This window comes from Macrosteles quadrilineatus, unplaced genomic scaffold, assembly GCF_028750875.1.
Source record: "Macrosteles quadrilineatus isolate MER2022 unplaced genomic scaffold, UCM_ALF_1.0 Scaffold_9__3_contigs__length_116548681, whole genome shotgun sequence".
Taxonomy (NCBI): Eukaryota; Metazoa; Arthropoda; class Insecta; order Hemiptera; family Cicadellidae; genus Macrosteles; species Macrosteles quadrilineatus.
The window spans coordinates 37,863,102-37,885,630 of record NW_026542602.1 but is presented as its reverse complement, the minus strand read 5'-3'; the positions used below and the strand labels follow the sequence as shown (position 1 = coordinate 37,885,630).

At 33.7% G+C, this 22,529-nt stretch overlaps 1 protein-coding gene across 2 annotated transcripts in view; it reads right to left on the bottom strand.

Annotated features, from left to right (window-relative positions):
- Positions 1–22,529, bottom strand: part of LOC129003172 (NAD-dependent protein deacetylase Sirt6-like) — a 47,009-nt gene that overhangs the window by 8,902 nt on the left and 15,578 nt on the right. The window contains exons 4-8 of one of the 2 annotated variants that reach the window (XM_054431438.1): positions 19,796–19,919; positions 18,429–18,602; positions 4,281–4,407; positions 2,722–2,880; positions 1,231–1,451 (exon numbers count right to left, since the gene is read on the bottom strand). In XM_054431438.1, coding sequence (XP_054287413.1) covers positions 1,251–1,451; positions 2,722–2,880; positions 4,281–4,407; positions 18,429–18,602; positions 19,796–19,919 — 785 coding nt within the window. In that variant the 3' untranslated portion in view covers positions 1,231–1,250. Of the gene's footprint in view, positions 1–784; positions 1,452–2,721; positions 2,881–4,280; positions 4,408–18,428; positions 18,603–19,795; positions 19,920–22,529 lie in introns of those variants that run through there. The other variant, XM_054431437.1, reaches the window with a different exon arrangement.

Here is a 22,529-nt window from a genome sequence, read left to right as displayed (position 1 = left end):
AGCTTTAAAATTACTATTGTAAAAAGCGGTTAAGTAGGTAAAAAAGGGGGTTACAGAGAAAACCCTTTTTGTAGTAAGTATATAGATAGATAAAAGGATCAATATTTTTTTAGATATTGATATTTACAAAAAATCATTGGGTGGTCTTTTCTTGATTTCCCTAATCTAGAAATGTAAATTGGTAAAAATAAATACATGTCCACTGTGCATTATCAAACCAAACATCCGTCTGCCTGGACACTTCTGAAATATGACTAAGAAGGTTTCTTATTTTGGATTTAATACTCCTTAGGACTTAAAGTTATTCACCAAAGTCAAAGTCTTCAAATGATTGGCACAAACCAGATGGAGTATTGTAAAATTTGTTGGTGAGTTTATTATTCCTGCAATGATGCCTTTTATCATGGAGAATATGTAAAATGTTAAAACTATTCATAATACCTGTATATTTTTTATAATTTACGACTCATACCCTGTTCCAAGGTAAGGGTAAAGCTAATAGTTTTAACAAAACACTATTTGAAACCCTTACTAAAAGGAAATTGCCATATTCATGGACCACAGAGAGCTCTGTTGCTCTATGAAACATAAAAACTAAAAACTAACAGGTTTTTTAATTACCAAATAAATTGTAGCAAATTTGTAAAGAAGCTCGAAATAAGAATGTCAATAGGAGCAAACATTTTTAATGTAGTGGCAGGACGTTCTCTGACAAACCATACAACAATTTTTAGGATCAACCTTATGAAAAATGTTTTGATATCAGTTATTTTCATGAAGATAAATCCTAAAGATGATCCAACAAGAGATCATGAGAGAAGCAGATCCAAAATGCTACAAAAGGGACTAGATGAAATTTTTTTATCTCTACACTTACAACTACAAAAATACTGATAAGAAATAATATTAATAATGCACCGTGCTATATCACTTATTTCAACTGAAAATAATCTAAAAACAAATTATTTATCTTAATAACTAAGTTAAAAACACATGCAACATTTAAAAATTAAAATACATTACAAAATACAGTCTTTTAACTCTAAGGAATATGATTGATTTGATTAGTTTTATAATAAAGCTACCTTCCTATAATTCTTATATTCAGAGATTTTCTAAACCTTTGTAAATTATTAAAAATATAAATTAATATTTAGCCCTTTATGTCATGTCTTCCTAGTGCTACATGACAAAGAATATTTGTTTGAATTGCATTTGTTTAAAACTCACAGTTCAGAAATCCCTAAGTTTCAACCAGTATCACTTTCTTTTTTCTCAACTTTGATTTCAATTTTTGTTAATTCATTGTCTGTTTTGATGTCTGCAAGTTTATCTTCACACTTGAATTCAGGTTCTCTTTTGATTTTCTTAGAGGAAATTTTCTCTTTTTCTGGCCTTTTCTTCTTTCCTCGACAGCAAGTTTTCTCATACATTCTCCGCATGGCAGCTACCTAAAAAACACTTGACTTGTTTATAAAACCATATCACTGAACTTACATTTGACACAACTACCTTTCAACTTTGGTTGTTCCGTACAAAAATAATTTATTTTTCAATAGAGAGTGCTACAATAATTTATTTTTTTTACAAAACCCATTCGCAACATCTTTTAAAGTAATTTATTTTTAATATAGCCTCATAAAATCAGTGGACTTTTTCCCAAAACAAGGTGTGATTATGAACTATTCATGGAAACTTTATTAGTTTCTCTTTTAATGACTTGGAGTTTTTAACATAGCCTAAAAACATGCAGCCCTAAAAACATTAGAAGTCTTGGGCATCCTCCAAGCACACAACTTCTTCTGAGAAAGAGAGTGGAACATTTACTATCTGAAGGACACAGGAAATATAGGTATAATCTAAAATAGCCTTTTTTGGTGTTAATATACAGTGCTATGCAAAAATATGGACCCAAATTCATCACCTTGTATCTCAAAAGACATAAACTTTACACCATTCAAAAGAGAAAATTTCAAAGTTTTTTGCCCATGGTTCTGTTAACGGCCAAAAAAGTTATCGCAACAATGGGCAGCCATTTTGTTTTACCATCAGTTGTTAGTAAGATGGCTATACAGCACAAGATTTTCTGTATCATGTAGTTTGCAAAAACAGAGTCTTCTATTACGGTGCAGCGGGATTTTCCCCTTGAATTCATTATTTAACCACCAACTATACAAAGCATAACTCGATATTTAGGTAATTTTAAGAAATTGCAGCTGTGCAATCACTGATACAAGAGATGCTATCTCGTTTGTGGGGAAAATTCGGCTATCACTTAGATTTTTGCCATGCAGCACAGGGGGGACACGTTGAGCATTTGTAATCAGTGTAAATAAAACTTTTCTCTTTCTCTTTCTATCACGCACAGGTCATTGTGACCCATGTGATATTTTTATTTCTTAATGTATTTGCTGCAAAATAATGTGTATAAATAAAGAATTTCTCTCTCTCTCTCTCTCTTTCTCTTTCTAACAGTGTAAAACTTATTTTTTCCGATTTATATTTTTTGAGACACAAACTCTGGAAACTGGGTTCATATTTTTGAATAGCCAGCTTCAAAAGCCAGCTGAATAGCCATCATATGCCAAACTTGATCCCTTAAACTCCTCAATCAACTTAATGGTTTCCCATCAAGTACAGCTTTTAACACTGAACCAGATATTTTGAAACTTCTATCACACATTGTTTGAGTTTCAACTTGTCAGAACATGCCCCTCTCACCTCACTGTCCAGGATAGTCCACTCCATGGGACGACCCCGACGTGTCAGCGTAGGATCGTTGAGACGAGAGTACTCTGGGATGTCCAATCCCAGCTGTTCCATCAGCTTCACCAAGATGTCATCCACATACGCATGGATCAACATGTCAGCTTTCCGATCCTACAACAGGACAGTAGATGTATGTTTGTTGTTAGAACACTCTGTGGGTAGATATGCATACAACCATGTTCTCTTTTAATAAAAACTGGCAACAGCTGGTCTTTGATGAAGGAATACTGGTACAAAATCAAAATTCAATGCTAAAATACTGAGAACAGCTGCCTATAGTCTGCACAATGCAATTGTCAGTATTTTCTCAACAAGCTATCCTTACTTAATTGATATTTTCTTACTTAATTGCTGAACTAATTTTTGTACCAAAGTTATAAAGAAAATAAAATTTTATTTGACGGATATGTCGTTCATAGGCCCACAAAAAACCTAGGTTGGACGGTTATATAATCATCTGCCATCCATTCCATAGTGATAATCATGAAATATTAACACTGTCAATAATCTTGAATATTCCTGTGGGCGGCAGACAGATATATCCGTAGACCGCATTCCTTCGCTTGTTTTGTTTTTTATCCATTAAAATGGATCTATCATTCTGAAGTAAATCTGTACCACTCAGTTTCGCTCCCATGTCCTCATCCCCATCCGCCACCAACACTTCCACTACGTAAAGACTGTTCTTTAGGTTCATCATATCCATCACTTAACATACTATGATTTTCAATGCCAAGTATAATAAAATCCCTCACGGAAATACTTTTTTCTAGCATTTCAATTAAAACTTTAGAACTGTTTGGTGGATCAGTCATTTTCAATAACATAGAAAATAATCAAAAAACACAAATGTAAACATCACTCATAAACAAGCTTGTGCAAACTCTCAATATTCACACATTCTATGACGCAATTGTAGCTGAAACAGCTGTGGCAATTATTATTGCCAACCACAAAAAAACCTATTTATAATGCAGTATAATGTTTATATTCTTACTATAAACAATGTGTATCAAGAAAAATCTCCGGACGGTTATATCCGTTTTATGAATGTAAATGGAGTTGTGAGGTCCTATCATTTCACTTAGCTGACTTGTTATTTTGCTTTGACAGCCAAGGATGCCAAAGATTGAGCTATTTTAAATTCCAAATATTGAGGAATATTTTATAGAGCTTGCTCAAGGTTTGGTTTGCTTTACTTGTGAATAACAAATTCAACACAGAAGGCAGAGTCGAGAAGGCTACAGGAATGATTGAAGCTAGATCTAAAAATAACACTACAGGTTAATTAAGTAAATGAAAATAATACAATACAAAATATCAGATCTGGGTCAATAAGCTGATTTAAATCACAACATTACTTAGTAAAACAACATGTGCAAGCATAGTGGGCTATGGAAAACTAACTGGGAGCTAGTTTAGAGCTAGTGGCTTGGAAAACAAAAAAATCTTTTGACATTAGCAGCCGTAAAACAAGACTAGTTGCTTCACAGTGTTTATAAGTAACTCACGTGCTTGGTGGGTTGCAGGTTGCAGATGGCGAGTCGTCCGCTGTTGTACTTCTTGGTGTGCAAGGGCAGATTGCCGCTAGGTAGGATCTGTAGTGTTGTGCCCAAACTTATACACAGATCTGCTACACTGTAACACAAGCGAAGCTGTCTAGACTGTTTGTAGGTTTGAACAAACTATTGAAGATTGCAGTTCAATGGTTGAGGTGGCAGATTTTATTTTCATTGTTACTTCAACAAGGCAGCTACACAATGTTGGAGATTCCAAGCTGAGAAAATAGGTTAAAATATCCCCAATGCAGCAATTTGTCTGATAGGATTTTTATTTTTACTAAAATATTTTCATAGACAAGACATACGAGGTATGTTCGGAAAGTAAGTTCTGTTTTGCAATAAAGGACTAACGAGTACAGATTTTTAAAAAATCTACAACTCTTACACTTTTTTCAACATAACTCTTACACTTTTTTTCGACATAACTCCCGAGATTTTCGAAGCATTTGTCATAGTGTGGTACAAGTTTGAGTACAGCCTCCTCGTAGAATGTTGCCGCCAATGTAGTTGGTAAAACGTTCTTTCAGCTCTCCATTGCAGATTAACCGCTGTCCACCAAGAAAAGTCTTCAGATTGCAAAACAAATGAAAATTGCTTGGAGCGAGGTCAGGGCTGTATGGAGGATGGTCAAAAACATCCCAGCCAAAGCCCTGAAGAAGTGTCTTCGTCACATTTCCGGTGTGTGATCGAGCATTGTGATGAATGAAAACCACTCCTTTCGTGAGCATTCCTCGGCACTTATTCTGTATTGCACGGCGCAGTTTCCTGAGTGTCTTGCAATAAACATGTTTATGAATTGCTTGGCCTCGCGGCAAAAAATCAATAAGCAAAATGCCTTTTCTGTCCCAGAAAGCTGTACACAAGATTTTTCGAGGTGTCACGATTTGCTTTGGTTTGATTTTTGCCATAGTGTGCCTCCATTCCATTGATTGACGCTTGGTTCAGGGGTATCATAGGCAACCCAAGTTACGTCTCCCGTGACTATCTGCGATAATAATGTATCACCAATCCCAACGAGTCAAGAAATCTAGTGCACTTCCCATTCGGCGGTTTTATCTTGTTCAGGCAGGGTTTAACTTGTGGAAACTCACGTGCAAGAGCACTCATTGTAAACTTACGGTTTTCTTTCATCTTACCATTGACTGCACTAATCAGTTCATTATTTACCACAGATGGCCGTCCACTTCGTTTCTCATCATGCACTGTATCTTGCCCTTCTTTGAACTGTCGAACCCATCTTCTCACCATTGAATCACTCATTACATTGTCCCCATAAACCTCACAGATTTGTCGGTGAATGTCAATTGCTTCAACGTTTTTGCATTAACAAAACAAATCAACGATCGAATTTCACAATAGGCAGGATTCTCAATTAACGCAGCTATTAGAAACAAGCACTACAAAGTGTACTACAACAATAGCGAGTTCAAAATTGTGTCATTTCCTTCCGGTTGACACAGAGTAACTACTGCGCATGTGCTAAATTGCGATCGTAGCGCTATCCCGTAGATTAGGGGAACAAACTTACTTTCCGAACGTACCTCGTATTTATTTCCCATATAAATAACATTTGTTTTAAGTCCAAGTTTTCTTGGAATTTTCTCTGTAAGGTTTTACTTTTATTTTAGGACACCGCTTTAACATACAATATTATTTGTTTTTTTCAATTTTTCTACGATGGCTGTAATGAAAATCGGACATTTTCATATTTAAAGGTTAAAATTGTTTAGAGAGTAGGCCTACTAATTTTTGAAAATTTTATTAACCTCATAATAACCCATTCCCATGACCCGATCCTGTTGGTACGCGGACTTTTCAAGTTTATTCCGCCCTACACCTTAAAGCCAAATTTTATCAAAATCGGACCAAAATTACTCAAGTCATTGTGTTTACGGACACATGTATAAATATAACAATCTAAACGAATAGTGTTTTTGGCCTCCTGGGAGATGAAAACAAAAAAGTAAATTGGTCCCGCCCAGATCCCAGGCCCAGGTACCATGAGATTTACGGTAATAGCTTATTCCCTTGATTGAAAATTGTAAAAAAAAAACAATGAAATCACAACAAAAGAGAACATATATGCGAAGTACGAGATGCCTTCTTTAGCATGACTTTGTGACTTAACTAAAGATGCATAGTGAAGAGGAAGAGGATCGATTCAACGATTTTCGGTGTAAGCCTGAAAAAATTCAGCTACCCAGCTAATAATGTTAATACTATATAATTATAATGTCAGAAAGAGATTGAGGATACCGAAAACATTTGCAATTATTTTTTTTATCTAGACACAAATAATATCTAGGTTTCTATGATATCATTCACAGAAGAACAAACGGTAATCATAATCCTACTCTCCTAACAACGATTAATCAAAATTACTAACACTGATAATTTACCTGTATTGATGACTTTTTGAATCTCAATATTTTGTAGTTTATTTATTTATTATTATTATTTTTATTTTTTTGTAAAATCATCACTACGAGACACTGACACCAGATAAGTCTGAACATGTACTACAATCCTCTGATGCAGTTTCTATTATGAATGGTTTAGCGTGAGTCAACTCCAACACTTGATTAAACAAGAGTTGTCAATGAAAGCTAAGTAAATGTAAGAACAGCAACACACTACAGTGGAGACTCATAAGTTCTGACTTAATACTGAGTAAGTACTCTCAGAGCTGACTTACCTTAGAGGAATATTGTCTATCTTTTAACACCCAAAATTGATTAAAATTACCTCAATTTTGCCTTTTATAAAGCAAGTTTTCCAAACTTGATGTTTTAACTCCATAAACTTGAATATTAATACAAAATTAAATTGACCAGTAAGTAATTTTATTGTAAACCCCTTAATCTGAGCTTTTAATCCTTCACATTATTTGTAATATAAGCTTCAACACAATTTAATAATGAATTTAAATATTGATCTACAGTTGTGAGTTGAAACTATTACAGTAAGAAATAACATATCCATTAATTCCTTTTGGGCAGACCCCATTAGAATGTCACCAAATGAATGTCAGACAATTTTCTTTGTCCGTATTTAATAACAATTGTTGCCATATTTGTCAATGTTATCTTGTATGTTACCTTCGAGGATAAAAAAAATGGTCTTTAAAAGTGAATGAAGTATTTTTTTTTAAGTAGTAAGAGTAGTAATACACATTTTGTACCCTCTAAAAAATGCAAGGTTATTAAAGTATTTTTGTAAAAATAAAAATACAGGAAATTCCATCTACATAAACTACACCTATACCGTACACCAGAAATAAGTTCAAGGACATCAATCTGTTATCTAACACTATTTGTTGTCATAAATTGATAATCTGATAATCTCGTGTTTAACTTTATGGACAGACAATTATTGGGTATTACAGAAAACGATAATTAATGTTAATCAGTTTGAAAATTCTTAAGCGACCATAACGTGACAAGTGACAAGCACTGGCATTGGTAAAGCACTATGTGTCACACTCAGCATTTTGCATGGTATTGAGTTGACTTGACAAGTTCAGTACTCCCATATATTCAACATGAATGCGTAAGTTAAGAAAAGTGCCAAGTTGATTTATAACTGTTTTTCAGCTATCGATTTTTGGAAAATACTTGAAAACCAGATAATGCAAGTATTTTTTCACTTTCTTCAACTTTTCACCTTGTGTTTGTGCAACAGTGCTGACTTAAACAGCTGGGCGGATAATTTAGTACGAGATGTGAAAAGCACTCTTCAGAATACGGACAGTGAGTTCATCCCAGTGCCTGATCTAAAACAAGAAACTGTAAAACTTGTGGGGAAAATTCCGGTGAAACTGAAACTCCTCGCAGTGGACGGTGTTTTGGGGGAGTTAAGCTCTCTCAGGAGGATTAGTGATGTTCAAATCAAAACAACAATCAACAATCAAAATATGTCGATAATCTTGCCATTGCGTCTAGACAAAGTAGGGCTTCATTTTGAAAACTGTTTCTTATCCTCGGGGTCTTCTAAGGCAATGGATGAGTTAGAAGTCAAAGTACCTGTTTACAAACCATTTTTATTAAACACCACGATATTGCTTACCGATTTTCTTCGTAGACCTAGCAACATTGGTTCAGTGGACATTAGCATAGAAAAATTCACAAACGTCGAGGTGATATTGGCTGAATTCTGTCTAAGTGATATTAATTTGAAGATTTACGAGTGGATAAAAGACTATTTGAATAATCTGGTGCTAACTGAAATTAAATTGAAGATGGAACAGGTATTTACAAAAATATTAACAAAATATGTTGCATAAGCTACAGAAATCTCCTAAAACATTTGTTTCCTATGCATGTATTACAAATTTATATATTTCTCTATGTATACTATTGTAAATTATAAAATGGTACTATTTTAGGTTAAATGGCTGGTTTTACTGAATTTCTCAGACCACCTTATCCTAAAAATGTGTTATTGGTTGAGATACTCATATTAGTCTTTACAGTTTAATTTACTGCTTTTACTCTGTTAATTTTTTTTTAATTCTCAGAAATATAAAAAAACAGTGATTTTAAACAAACTGTTTATCATTTTGAAACTTATAAAAATAATAAAAAATTAAAAAAAAATTTTCAATGTTAACCAACATGTCTCAGAACCATTTTTCATTAGGAATCCAAGGATTTACCAAGGATTTATCTTTTAAATTATTTCTATTTCTTGTATGATAATGATTTTTGATTTTCTACACAAAGTTACATATTCTAGTCTCAACAATTTCGGTGAAATCTGTATTCTCCACCAAAAAAATTCACATTTTATAAAAAAATACACAAACTGCTGGTTGAGTAGGCGCTTTTTCTCTATGTAAATGCATTTATTAATGACAATATTCAATTCATTGAGACAATGACGCAAACTTGGGTGCATATTTTTAGCTGAATATGGATGCAGGGTCAGTGTAGCAAGGAGTGAGATATTAAAGGAATGTCCATGTCATTAACAGTCAAGCTATATTTTACTGGTATCTCTTGTTCCAAATAATTAAGGGTTCTGCCTGTTTTGTGAATACAATTTTATTTTACCTTTTGGAATTTACGTCACACATGATATTTTACAAACATATAAAATTGTCTGTGTTTCATCTGGTTTATAATACGATTCTAACTATGTTTTTCACTGAATTGTACAAATATTATTTCTTTTATCCAAGTAACGATCATAATTGGTAATATTGGTAATAGTATTAGTGAAATGGAAATATTTTAATAAATAACAAGTGTTTACAACATTTTATGACGAGTCCAAATTGTGTTTAATATTGATTCCAAATTTGAAAGAATTTCAACATACAAAGAAAACTTCAAAGAAGACCCTTGTTCTGTGAAATTTTGAAACTTAAACAGCTCTGAAATAATTTGACTGTTGAACACCTTTTGGCAGCAAAACTGTCCATTGATTGACAGGCATTTGGTTGTCGTGAGTGACTCACAAAAATTTGACAAGGAGGCCTTCAATGATGACTAAGAATCGGAAATTTCTTGAGTTTTCCCAACACAGAAAAACCAACAGCCGTCTACCATTTGATCAAACAAGAGATGTCAATCAAAACTGAGTATATACGAGAACTGGCAACTCATATCTGGCAGTGGCGCCTTCTAATGCTGACTTGACAACTCTGAGTAAGTACATTCCGAGCTGACTCATCTTAGGAGAATATTCTCTACTTTTAAACAAGACTCTCTTCCTTAATCACTATCATGGGATTTTTTATGCATTTCTTAGGGCTAGATGTCGCTGACATAGATTTTTAGTATAGGTTATTGAAAAAAAATGTAATCAACTTAATTGCTTTAATGTAATTAAGGTTTACAGATTTAAAAAAACATCAGTTTTAATATTATTTACAACTTTGCACACACAGGATTAGGTTTACAACAAATCAATTAAATGCAAAAATTAAAGTTATTCAAAACTAGATTTTTTACATCTAGTACATACAACTTTATTATGAGACTAGATTTGGGCACATTATCATTTATTGCTAGTTTCTTTGAAACTCACGCAAACAGCTGCAAAGACAATAGACAATAATGATCTTCGTTCATACATTCTTTGAGAATAGTACAATGCATAAGTATTTTGTTGTTTAGAATGCTTAAAAAGTAGATGTGGGTATGTGTTTCAATATAGTTAGCTAAAAAATTCACTTTCTGCAAAGACCAGGTCGTTTAGTTCTTGCCAGTAACCGGGCTGTAAGTTTTAGCGAATTTCCCTATAGGGAAGTAGCTATTACCGTAGGTCTCATGGTAAGACTTAGGCCTGGGACCGATTTACTTTTTCATTTTGATGTCCCCAGAGGCCAAAAACACCATTCGTTCAAATTTTTATATATGTATATATATATATATATAGATATATATATAGATTTATATATATATGTGTCCGTGAACACGATAACTTGAGTAATTTTTATCCGATTTTGATGAAATTTGGTTTGAAGGTGTAAGGCGGGATAAACTTGAATGAGTTCGCGATCCAGCATGATCGGACCATGGGAACAGGATTTTATGGGGGGTTTTATGGGGTAAAAATTGGTTTTTCTCACTTTTGACCCTCAAAACACAAAATTTTCCAATTTTTCTCTAAACCTTCTTAAAGAGCTTAAAAAAACAAACAATTCAGTATATCAAAGTGTTTTTGTACGGTTATTGGTTACGGAGAAAACTAAAAAAAATTTAAATTTAAAATTCCCATGTTATTCTTATGGAGAATATTGTAAAATGTTGTAGTTTGCTTGTTTATGGATATCTTTTGATCAAACTTGGCAAATATATTCATTTTATACTAAGCAATAATTATTTTACTTAAAACACACACTTTATTAGTTTCCTTGTAGCAGCAAACCTAGGTACTCGTTAAACCTAATGTTATTTAAATAGATCAATTGAAAATCAATTCAGCCAAATGGAAATTCGCTTAGACGGCAGGTTTGCTGCGGCGGGGGTATTTTACTTTATTTTAGTACGTCGCTCAGCACGTTTTGCGGTCTTCAGAAGGATGATTAAGGAAAAATGCTACTTTACAGGATGGTTTATTTTGGAGAGGGTCAAATAACTTTGTGCAATAATTTGAAATTTTTTAAGGAACTTCCGTTTTCTATTTTTGCGGTGTAATTTTACTATTATCATCATTGTAGTTGTAAAAGAAGTATTAAAACGTTTCCTTCATTCCCTGAGGAGCAGAACTGTTGAAGGAGATATAGTCTAGTTGCCAAAAGGCATTTTTCACCCAAACCTGGAAGTAAGGTCCACCCGAAGTTTTATGGTGTTTTCTGTTTCTTCAAGACCTACATAACTAAAATCTGCAAGGTGCCACTTTGTCACCCTTGAGCAAATTGAAATATTCAAGATGGCGGCCAAGATGGCTTAAAAACTGTATATTTGCTGTATCTTTTCCTATAGAAGAGACAGGATAATAATTTTTGTGTCTAATTTTATGTTTTAAGGGTCAGAGAATACCAATAATTGATTATCTTAGTAATAAAAAGACCCCCGCCACAGCAAACCTGCCGACTAAGCGAATTTCCAGTTGCCTGAATTGATTTTCAATTAAATGTATTTAATTAACATTAATTTTTATGAGTACTTAGGCTTGCTGCTACAGGGAGGGTAAAAAAGTGTTTTTTTGTGAAATATTAATAACTTAGTATAAAATAAATAAATTTACCAAGTTTGATCAAAATATATCCATAAACAAGCAGACTACAACATTTTACAATATTCCCCATAAGAATAACATATGAATTTTAAAATAACAATTATTTAAATTTTCTCCGTATCTAATAATGGTACAAAACACTTTGATATACTAAATTATTTGCTTTTTTAAGCTCTTTAAGAAGCTTTGAAGAGAAATTGGAAAATTTTGCGTTTAGAGGGTCAAAAATTAGAAAAAACAATTTTTACTCCATAAAACCCCGCGTAAAACCCCGTTCCCATGGTCCGATCATGCTGGTTATCGAACTCGTTCAAGTTTAACCTGCCTTACACCTTCAAACCAAATTTCATCAAAATTGTATAAAAATTACTCAAGTTATCGTGTTCACGGACACATATATGTAATTGTCTATTATGAAAAATTGAATTTTGGTATGTTTCAAAACCCCATCTTTTTCAATCAATCAATCAATCAATCAATTTATTTATTGAACTATAATGAATACATGCATATTATACAATAGGTGCAAAAACCATACAAGGCTTGTCTGCACCAACATATTATGAAAAACAGTGTTCAGTGTTCTCATGCTAGGATTTTGTCAGATCTTTTTATACATTGCCCTATATGAATGAATGTATGATTCCAAAATATGTTTTAAATGTTCTCAAAGCAATTTTTCCCACCTCAAAGTGTATTTTAATCGAACTAGATGTAGTGGTGCAGCCCGCGTCACGACTAGCGTTCCAAGTTGAAGACTAATAACAATATATCCCATAATATATCTTCAAAGCAATATACAAACTGATATGAGGTTGATAATTGTTGGAAATTGTATTCAGATTCTTTTAAGAGCCACAAAATATGAATGTTCTTATCACCTGAGTTTGTATTTGCAAACATTTAAAGGTTTTACAAAAAAAATCTTCGAAATTTGCTATTGTTTCAATTTAAAGCTGTCTATTTTAAATAAATCAATAATGAAATGGTATAAGGTTATTATTATCTTAAAGTAAACTTGAAGAGGAATCTATTAAGACAAACCGCAAATCGTTAAGACGATTAGTTGTCAAATAATTGATGTTTTACTAAAAGCTTACATAAATCCAATATGGCGGAAGTTTTTTAAAAAATGGCGGCTTTCCACCACTTGGATTTTCTTGATTTTTAGTATAATATTCTTGACACCTTTTTTGACAAAATCCCATATATTTTGGAATATATGGGGAAGAAATATATTTTATTTCTTTTACCTTAATTTTGATGTTGGACCGTATTTTGACTAGCCTAAAGAACAGTGTTTTTTTCTTAATTCAAGAAAACTATAATTTAAAAAGCAGTTGATAAAGTCATTCACTGTTCCTGAAGAAGGATAATGCACTGTCCCCAGTACAGCACAAGCATCAATTAGGAGAACTGCTTGTAAGTTAACTGATTTGATGACTGTGTTCTGTTTGAATGTTGCACTTATCCTCAGAAACCATAGATATAATGTTTTAAGTCAAGTAAATACTTGAAAACATTGTTGATAAGGTAACTTGGCAACAAATTAATGTGGAAATTTATTAAAAACTTATATTGATTTATTATTTTGGGTAATTTTCTAATTAAAACATCAAACTAGGCACAAAATGATTATCCTGTCTCTTCTATAGGGAAAGATACAGCAGATATACAGGATTAGTAAACCGAAGCAGCATGATCGGACCATGGAAACGGGGTTTTACGTGGGGTTTTATGGGGTAAAAATTTGTTTTTCTAATTTTTGACCCTCTAAACGCAAAATTTTCCAATTTCTCTTCAAACCTTCTTAAAGAGCTTAAAAGAACAAATAATTTAGTATATCAAAGTGTTTTTGTACCATTATTAGTTACGGAGAAAATACAAATAATTGTTATTTTAAAATTCACATGTTATTCTTGATTATATTTTATATATTTTTTATATTAGGATATATTTTGATCAAAATTGGTAAATTTATTTATTTTATACTAAGTTATTAATATTTCACAAAAAAAACACTTTTTTACCCTCTCTGTAGCAGCAAGCCTAAGTACTCATAAAAATTAATGTTAATTAAATACATTTAATTGAAAATCAATTCAGGCAACTGGAAATTCGCTTAGTCGGCAGGTTTGCTGTGGCGGGGGTATTTTATTACTAAGATAATCAATTATTGGTATTCTCTGACCCTTAAAACATAAAATTAGACACAAAAATTATTATCCTGTCTTTTCTATAGGGAAAGATACAGCAAATATACAGTTTTTAAGCCATCTTGGCCGCCATCTTGAATATTTCAATTTGCTCAAGGGTGACAAAGTGGCACCTTGCAGATTTTAGTTATGTAGGTCTTGAAGAAACAGAAAACACCATAAAACTTCGGGTGGACCTTACTTCCAGGTTTTTTTACCGGCAACCAGACTAATAGAAAAATTAGATGGACTAATCTAACACATTACTTTCCTCACTTTACATTGGAATTTAATAAAAATAAGCATATTTAAAAAGTCCAAGATTTGGAAACTAATTTGGCTTAAAGCAAATTTTTCACACCAATAGATTCAAAGATTTATTTCCTTTAACCCTAGAGCTGGCAGTAGTGTAACACTGTACTGGCATAGGGATATTATTGATTATGTAATATCATTTTTAAACCATCATAAAAATTAGAAATAGCAACATAACTATGGATTGTTATATATCATTTTGTTCGGAATAACACAAAGAACAATATTAAAGGTGATTTACATGGTTACCACAAAAAAATTTTTTTGGTTTTTCCAAATTGTGGGCATTATTAATTTTTTTATAAAATGTTTTTATATTCCGTCGTATAGCTAAGTGCATGTAAGACTTAGCATCATATAGTAAATTGTAAAGTTGTGGTAAATTTTGTGCTGATTCCAAAAATATATAGTTTATATAGCTTATTTTGTGTATTTTGTTTGGTAGCCCTATTACTATGTCGATCGTACCCCCGCGCTAGTACCAAATAATCACCCAACCCAGGTCATGTACAAATCCGTACACCTTATATAATATATAATTCCAGGGTACTCTGGTTTGTATTATTTAACTTATTTATTACAACAGTAGCCCAAAAAAGTTAACAAAACTAAAAAAAAAAAAAAAAAAAAGTTATATATAGGCCTACCGAACACCGGCATTGGCGCCGTATATCCGGCGTCGCCATTGCCAGCGCTAGGGTTAATATTGGAAATCAAACCCGTAAGCAGTATAAAATAAATAATATTACTCTTGTTACAGGTTAGAAATGAAGTTGAAGTACGTTTTGGCGATTCTCCTAGTGAGTATTGCCAGCTCAAGATCAGAAAAGGAGAATATAAATGGCTTTGTGGACTCGATCTTACAAAGCGCAAAAGATTCTGAACTATCGAAAAACAACGGCCAAATAAATATTCCTGACATGGAGGAAAAGTTTAGTGAAAAAATCTCATTTGTCCGTGTGTCAGGAAATGTAAAAGCTACTGAGGGTATTTTCAAAAACCTCGCAACCCTACAGAGAACAGGTGACGCATTTTTGGATATGACTGAAGACGTGGTAAAGCTACAATTGGTTTTGGGCTTGCAAGAAATGGAAGTATATTTTAACCGTTGGCAAGCTCATTTAGGTAAATTGAGTGCCACAGGGTCTGTGAAGGTAAAGGTGAAATCAAATTCAATCAATGGACAAATATCACTATTTGATGACGGAGTGAAATGTAAGGCTAATCTAGACCATATTAAAATAACAGAACTCGGAGGTTATGATATTGATATAAAAATTAAAAATGCACCTGGAGTTTTAAACAAAATAGTAAGCAAACTAGGAGACTGGGTGATAAACCACTTAAACAAGAAAATAAAAGCGGTCGCAGAAAAAGAGCTATACAATAACTTATCTAGAGAATTACAAAAGTTCAATATTTGTGACATTTTGAAATAGAAGAAACAACAGTTGCAATTGTACAAATTATTAAAGACTAATAAATTGCCTGATTTAACAAAAAAATATGAATACTTTTCTCTTGACCAAATAAGCATTAATACTATATATTAATAACTATTTTGAATCTAATAAATATTTTTATTTTATAGATAACATGTAAAGCGATATTATATTTTACTTATCTATATTAGGTTTAGATCAAGGGATTTAGGGGATTTAAGGGAATACCTATCACAATATGTTTGTGATAGGTATTTGGAGGGATTTTTTACTTGGACCAGTATGGTAAAAAGTAAGTATAACTTCAAAGGACATTTTAGAATATATAGATTGTTAGGTCTTACCACTGAGTATAATACTCAAAAAGAAACAATTTTGTCTGAATAATTCCATGTAAATTTCAAGCAAGAAAACTGGTTTAAATCTTGTAGAAATTCTTTTAGTGAATTTATTCCGTGTTGATTCTTTCAGTTAGTGATCCAATACTTGAGACAATTGGTCTTCCTTGCGGTGGTCTTGATTTACAAAATTTACCATCCTACATAAAAGACACTAACGACTTTCTAAACAAAATTGCAGTCTTAAACCTAGATGACCTATAGATGATATCTTTATTGTTCGGCAAGGCAACACGGAATAAATTCACTAAAAGAATTTCTACAAGATTTAAACCAATTTTCTTGCTTGAATTTTACTTGGAATTATTCAGACAACATTTTTTTTTCTTAGATGTTGATGTCTTCATTGATAATCAAAAACTTAAAACAAAAATTCATTTAAAAGAAACTAACAAAATTCAGTACTTACATTATCAAAGTTTCACCCTATGTATATGAAAAAATCAATTAAAAAAAAATCAAGCTTATCAATTCGTGCTAAAACACCCTGTAGTGAAAAATCTGATTTTGAAATATATATCACTGAATTGAATTCTGCTTTCATTGAAAGAGGCTATCCTCAAAAACTAATATCCAATCAGATCAAAAAACCCAAAAAAACTCAACCAAGATAATAGTTTTTCAAGTGATCCTAAATTTATTACTCAATACTATCCTGGGCTACAAAAGATTAACAGTGTAATGAAAGTAGCATTCAATATTTTGAAATCTTCCCCCAGTACTGAAAATTTATTTTCCAGACCACCACGTGTTATTTTTAAAAGGCCACAAAATTTAAAAAATATGTTGGTGAGACCCAAAATTTAAAATTCTCGGCCTTCAAACAATTTTAAACACGGCTGTGAACCATGTCACAAGCCCCGATGTGGTATTTGCAAAATTATGAGTAATACAACTAAATTTGATAGTAAAGTTACAAACAAGGTTTATCCGATTGTTGGTAGATCAACTTGTGAATCTCACAATGTGATTTATCAACTATCGTGTAAACATTGTCCAAAAGAGTACATTGGCCAGACTTCAAACTCTTTAAGAGTTTGAATGACAGGCCATCGTTTTGATGTGGTACATGAAGACAAAAGAAAACCAATCTATATGCTCACCACAACCAAAATTTTGAAGGCTGCTATACCCTTAAAGCCCTTCACAAAGTAAACCCACATCAAAACCCTAAATGCAACAAACTGTTTTAAGAAATTCTGAATTGGCTCACCAGTTGGTACTGAAAACAAAGTTCCCCTCTGGATAGTAAAAAAGGATTCAACTCAGCTGAATTTTTCTTTTAGGCTGATGTTATTATTTTCTTTGATCTATACGCAATCATATGTTCTCAAAACACAACTATTTGTAAACAGTTCATATTTATTTGTTTGTTTTGTTCATTTATACATTTTTCATTAAATTCTCTTTGCTTGGAAATGTTTGTATTTAAAAAAAATTTTCAATGTTTCATGTTTCATTTATCATAAACTCTATCAAGATCTCCTCAAAAATATAAAAATGTAGATATATATATATACATATATAAAAATTTAACGAATGGTGTTTTTGGCCTCTGGGGACATCAAAATGAAAAAGTAAATCGGTCCCGGGCCTAGGTCTTACCATGAGACCTACGGTAATAGCTACTTCCCTATAGGGAAATTCGCTAAAAAAAACCAGTTTTGATTGAAATTAGTATGTGATAATACTTATAATTCTTAACAACATAGTGTAACGCCCCATTGCTGTAAAAATTGTGGTTCAAAAGTTATTATAGCTTATGTTATTTTCCCATTAAAACCCATGAAAAATGGAAAAAAGGATTAAAAAAAGATTTTGATTTAAATTTGTCTGTTATGGTCCTTATAATTCTAAACAAAATAGTACAACCCCCCATTCCTGTAAAAATTACTGTTCAAAAGCTAATGAAATTAAACTTTTGTGATTTTACCTATTAAATGTCATAGTTAGTTACTCTCATCGCTTACCCATGATAAAGGTTGTTGACAAGCCAATGGGAGAAAGTATGTGTCACTAACACAAACGAGCTAGGAATTGGAAACAGCATCAATTACTCACCATGAGTGGAAATCAGCCATTCCCAAGTCGTTCTCTGGCAGGCTCGCCTCCCAGTCCAGTATTGTGTCATGCAGCCGGCCACGACACGGACGTCCATTGAGCCGTGACGTGGGGCACGGCTTCAGCAAACACTTCTGTCCAACACTCGAAGTAGCACCATTCCTCACAAACTGTCTGTTCAACAATGAGAAAACCACAATTAGGACAGGGCTTCAGCATTTTCTTTTCTGTGCAACAACGAGGAAACAAGGATGAACAATTTGCTTCTAGATGTGTAAAATAAAATAGCAGCTGTTATAAAAATTAAACAAGATTTTAACTTACTACACGGTCCTTGCGCGAAGGACGGACTCACTGGCTAGTGAAAACTTGGAACTTTTCACTCTCAAAGCTAGTCATAATACTGTAGGCCTATAATCAATATTATAAGTCACACAGTAACAACTCCTTTAGACTTTTCTCATTGGTATCTACATCAGTGAGATTTTTAAGAAGGTATCACAAACGATTTTGTTGGAAAGCAGTCCAAACCTATACCTTTTTTGTGGATTTGCCAGGAATCAAACCCGCCCCTCTCACATAGAAGCCTGAGTTGCTAAACACTAGTCTAGCAACGTACCCCAGTTTAGCTTAAATCTCATAAGTGTCCAAAAAGCTAAGAAAATCAAAATGACAATTCAATTATTAGTTTGCACGAATAAGTCTCCAGGGTTTTAGCAACCTTGCAACAATGTCTACGTTGGTTTAAACAAATAACATGGTAATACTTATGACGTACACTATGAGCAACCTCACAGTAAATAGATAAAATTTTGACATTATTTGGTAAAATTGGCTTTATGCCAGGATTCAGGAAACTGGATTTTGTGGTGCATCTTGATAGGTTGAACAGCAGGCTTTTTACTGACAATTTCCAATGAGAATATATTCTTCCTGTTGTCCGAGAAGCGCCTGACTCTTGAGACGCTGGGTGTCTGACGCGGGGCACTGCTCTGGTAGCAGCGAGATCGCTGATGGCCAACGTCTATTGTAGTTTTGTGTGATTGCCAGTTTTTAAGAAAATTATTTTGGTTAATTTGATTTTAAATGAAAAACAAACTTTAACGTGGTTTTTTAAAATCTAAGAACATTTTGTTACAAATTCAGGAAAAAAAATGCTGGTGCCTGTAGGCCAGTTTAGTATAAGACCTGTGACCTTTATGTCTAGGATAAACTCTAGACTGGGATAAACAGTTTGCAAATTGTCAAAAATTAATAGTCTTTAAATTCAGTAAATGCGGTAGCAAACGTTTATGAGTATAGGACTACTGTAACTGGATGGATGGTTGAACATGTATTAATTATTTTACATTAACAATAATTCTTACCGGTTACATAAGGCACACTGCTCGATAAACATGTTGCCGTGCAGTTCTGCAAGATTTTTCCGAGGAAGACCAGATCTTAGATGAAGTCCATCAATGTTCTGACTCACTATGTATTGCACTTTCCCTAAAAATATAGATTGCATTAAAAACACTAGAAATGGTTCACAGTGGGCCTAAACCAAATTTGTTCGCTAACCAAAATTGTAGTCTAGGTTTGATTAGAAAGGACTTATTACTTGAGAATTAAGGAGACAAACGTTTCTATCCTGTCCTTTGTCTCCTTAATTCTCAAAATTGTAGTCTATGTGCATTATAAAATATGAAGGTCGCCATGAAAATTTTCAGGACACAACTCGATCAAGAAGTTTATTAAACATTTTGGAAATTTTAATCCAAAACTACAGGTCATTACTGTATGGAATTATGAATTAAACTAAATTAGTTTTTATTATTTGTATTCAATGTCATGGTAATTAACCTTTATCTTTTGAACACCTAACTTGATATCGTCAATATACGTGATTCAATTGATTTGATATCACGGACGATTAAACATTAAAAAAAAATGACAAAATAAGTGTTAACAAAAACCATCTTCTTTATTACATTAAAACAACAACTAAAACTCTTATTTGTTTTTAACCAAAAACAATTTAAAAACATCTGACTATATAATATTTTATCTATATAAGAAAACAGTCTTTTGGCAAAGAAATAAGAATATTATATTGAGGTGTTTTCTTTGTAAATGATTTATCATCGTACGTCAATCATCCCCCCCAAAACCCTCAATATATTTTAAATCTTCCTCTTTCTAGACCTTAAGTTATACACAGGTGATGCATTGTTATGGTCTTCTGCTTCTTGTTCATCATCTTCGGCTTGAGTTTGTTCACGGAGAGTTTGCGGAAGTAATTTCAACTCCGACATGTGTACCTTAATTGGTGGATCAGACCTCAAGAGGTACACTCCCTTCCCTAGCTTGTGTTCCACTTCAAAAGGTCCAAGCCATTTCCGTGCCATCCCTGCATGCACATTTTTAAGCTTACTACTCAAGGGATGGTTTCGCCGAAGAACCAACGTACCCGGTTTCAGGTCCTGCTCTTCAGGTACATCGTTTCTCTCAGCTTCCCTCATCGAACTCTCTTCAGCTTGTCGATTCATATGTTTGATTTGTTTCACGTTTTCTTCATGCCATGCAGTCAAATTCATAGTTTCAGGAGAGTTTTCATGCATGAAGTTCCAATCCCCAGTTCTTTTTATTTCCCGACCAAGAAAAAGTTCTGCTGGGGAGAAGCCTGTGACGCGATTCACTCGCTGTCTGATGGCAAGGAGAGACTCATGCAAGTGTTGATCCCATTTGGTATGTTCTTTGTCAAACAAATGAATCCTAAACAGCTTCTTAAGCTCCTGATTTCTCCGTTCAGTAGGATTTGCCTGAGGGTGGTAGATTGGCGTTGTCCAGTGTTCAATAGCCCATTCATTTAGATTCCGTAACCATTGTTTTGACGTGAACGGACTGCCATTATCTGTGAGAAGACATCGTGGATAACCATAACGACTAAAGACCTCTGTTCGTAGGATCTGTAGAATTCTTCCCGACGTAGCTTCAGGAACGGCAAGTGCTTCGACCCACCTGGTAAAAAGGTCTGTCACCACCAAAATTCCAGTCTTCCCTCGAGATGTTCTGGGATATGGTCCCATAAGATCTAGAGCAACAACCTCCCACGGCTGGTGTGGCCGACGTCCTCTCATGCTTGTACTAGCTTTTTGGTTGTTAGCCTTGGTACAGGCACAGATAGTGCAGGATTGGACGTAGTTCTTGATGTCCCGATGCATATTTACCCAGAAGAAACGACGCCGAATCGAGGTGTAGGTCTCGTCTTGTCCTGGATGGCCAGCTTCAGGGCTGTCGTGGTACTTCTCTAGAATCCTTATAGCCTGAGACTTCGGAACTACAATCACAGGAGAAGATTCTGATAGATGAGATTTGTACATAAGTAAACTGTCTTCCAAGCGAAGGTTCTTATAGCATGTCTTGAACTGGAATGGGACAGCTTCAGAATTAGTGTAACGTTTGGTTATCCAGGATTTCATTCTACTACAAGCTGCATCTTCATTCTGCCATTTCTTTACCAGTTCCAAGTCAATGTCACAATTTTCCCGTTGTGCCACCATAAGAACAGGCTCAATATGTCTTAACTTCATTGGGACTGGAACTTCCCTCTCCATGAATTCTTTGGATATCTCACCACTGTCTACCGGGTTTCTTGACAAGCTATCAGCGGCTTGATTTAACTCTCCTGGGACGTGATGTATTTCAAAGTCAAAATCAGCCAACATTAAAGACCATCGCATCAGTTTTGACTTGGTCCCAGATACTTTGTTCAACCACTGTAGCGATGAATTATCAGTGAATAATTTAAATTTTCTTCCCTCGAGATACCCCCTGAATTTTCCTACTGCCCACACTACCGCTAGAGCCTCCTTTTCAGCTGTACAATAGTTTTTCTCAGAAAGGGAAAGTTTCCTGCTTGCATATTCAATGATATCCTTGCCTCCTTCTATCCGCTCTTGAAAGAGAACAGCCCCAAGACCTACATTACTGGCATCTGTCTGTAAGCATATTTCCCGACTGGGGTCCAAATAGGCTAATCCCGGAGAGTCACAGATGGATCTCTTTATCTCCCTGAAGGCTTTCTCTTCCGTCTCTGTCCATTTAAAAGGTTTATTT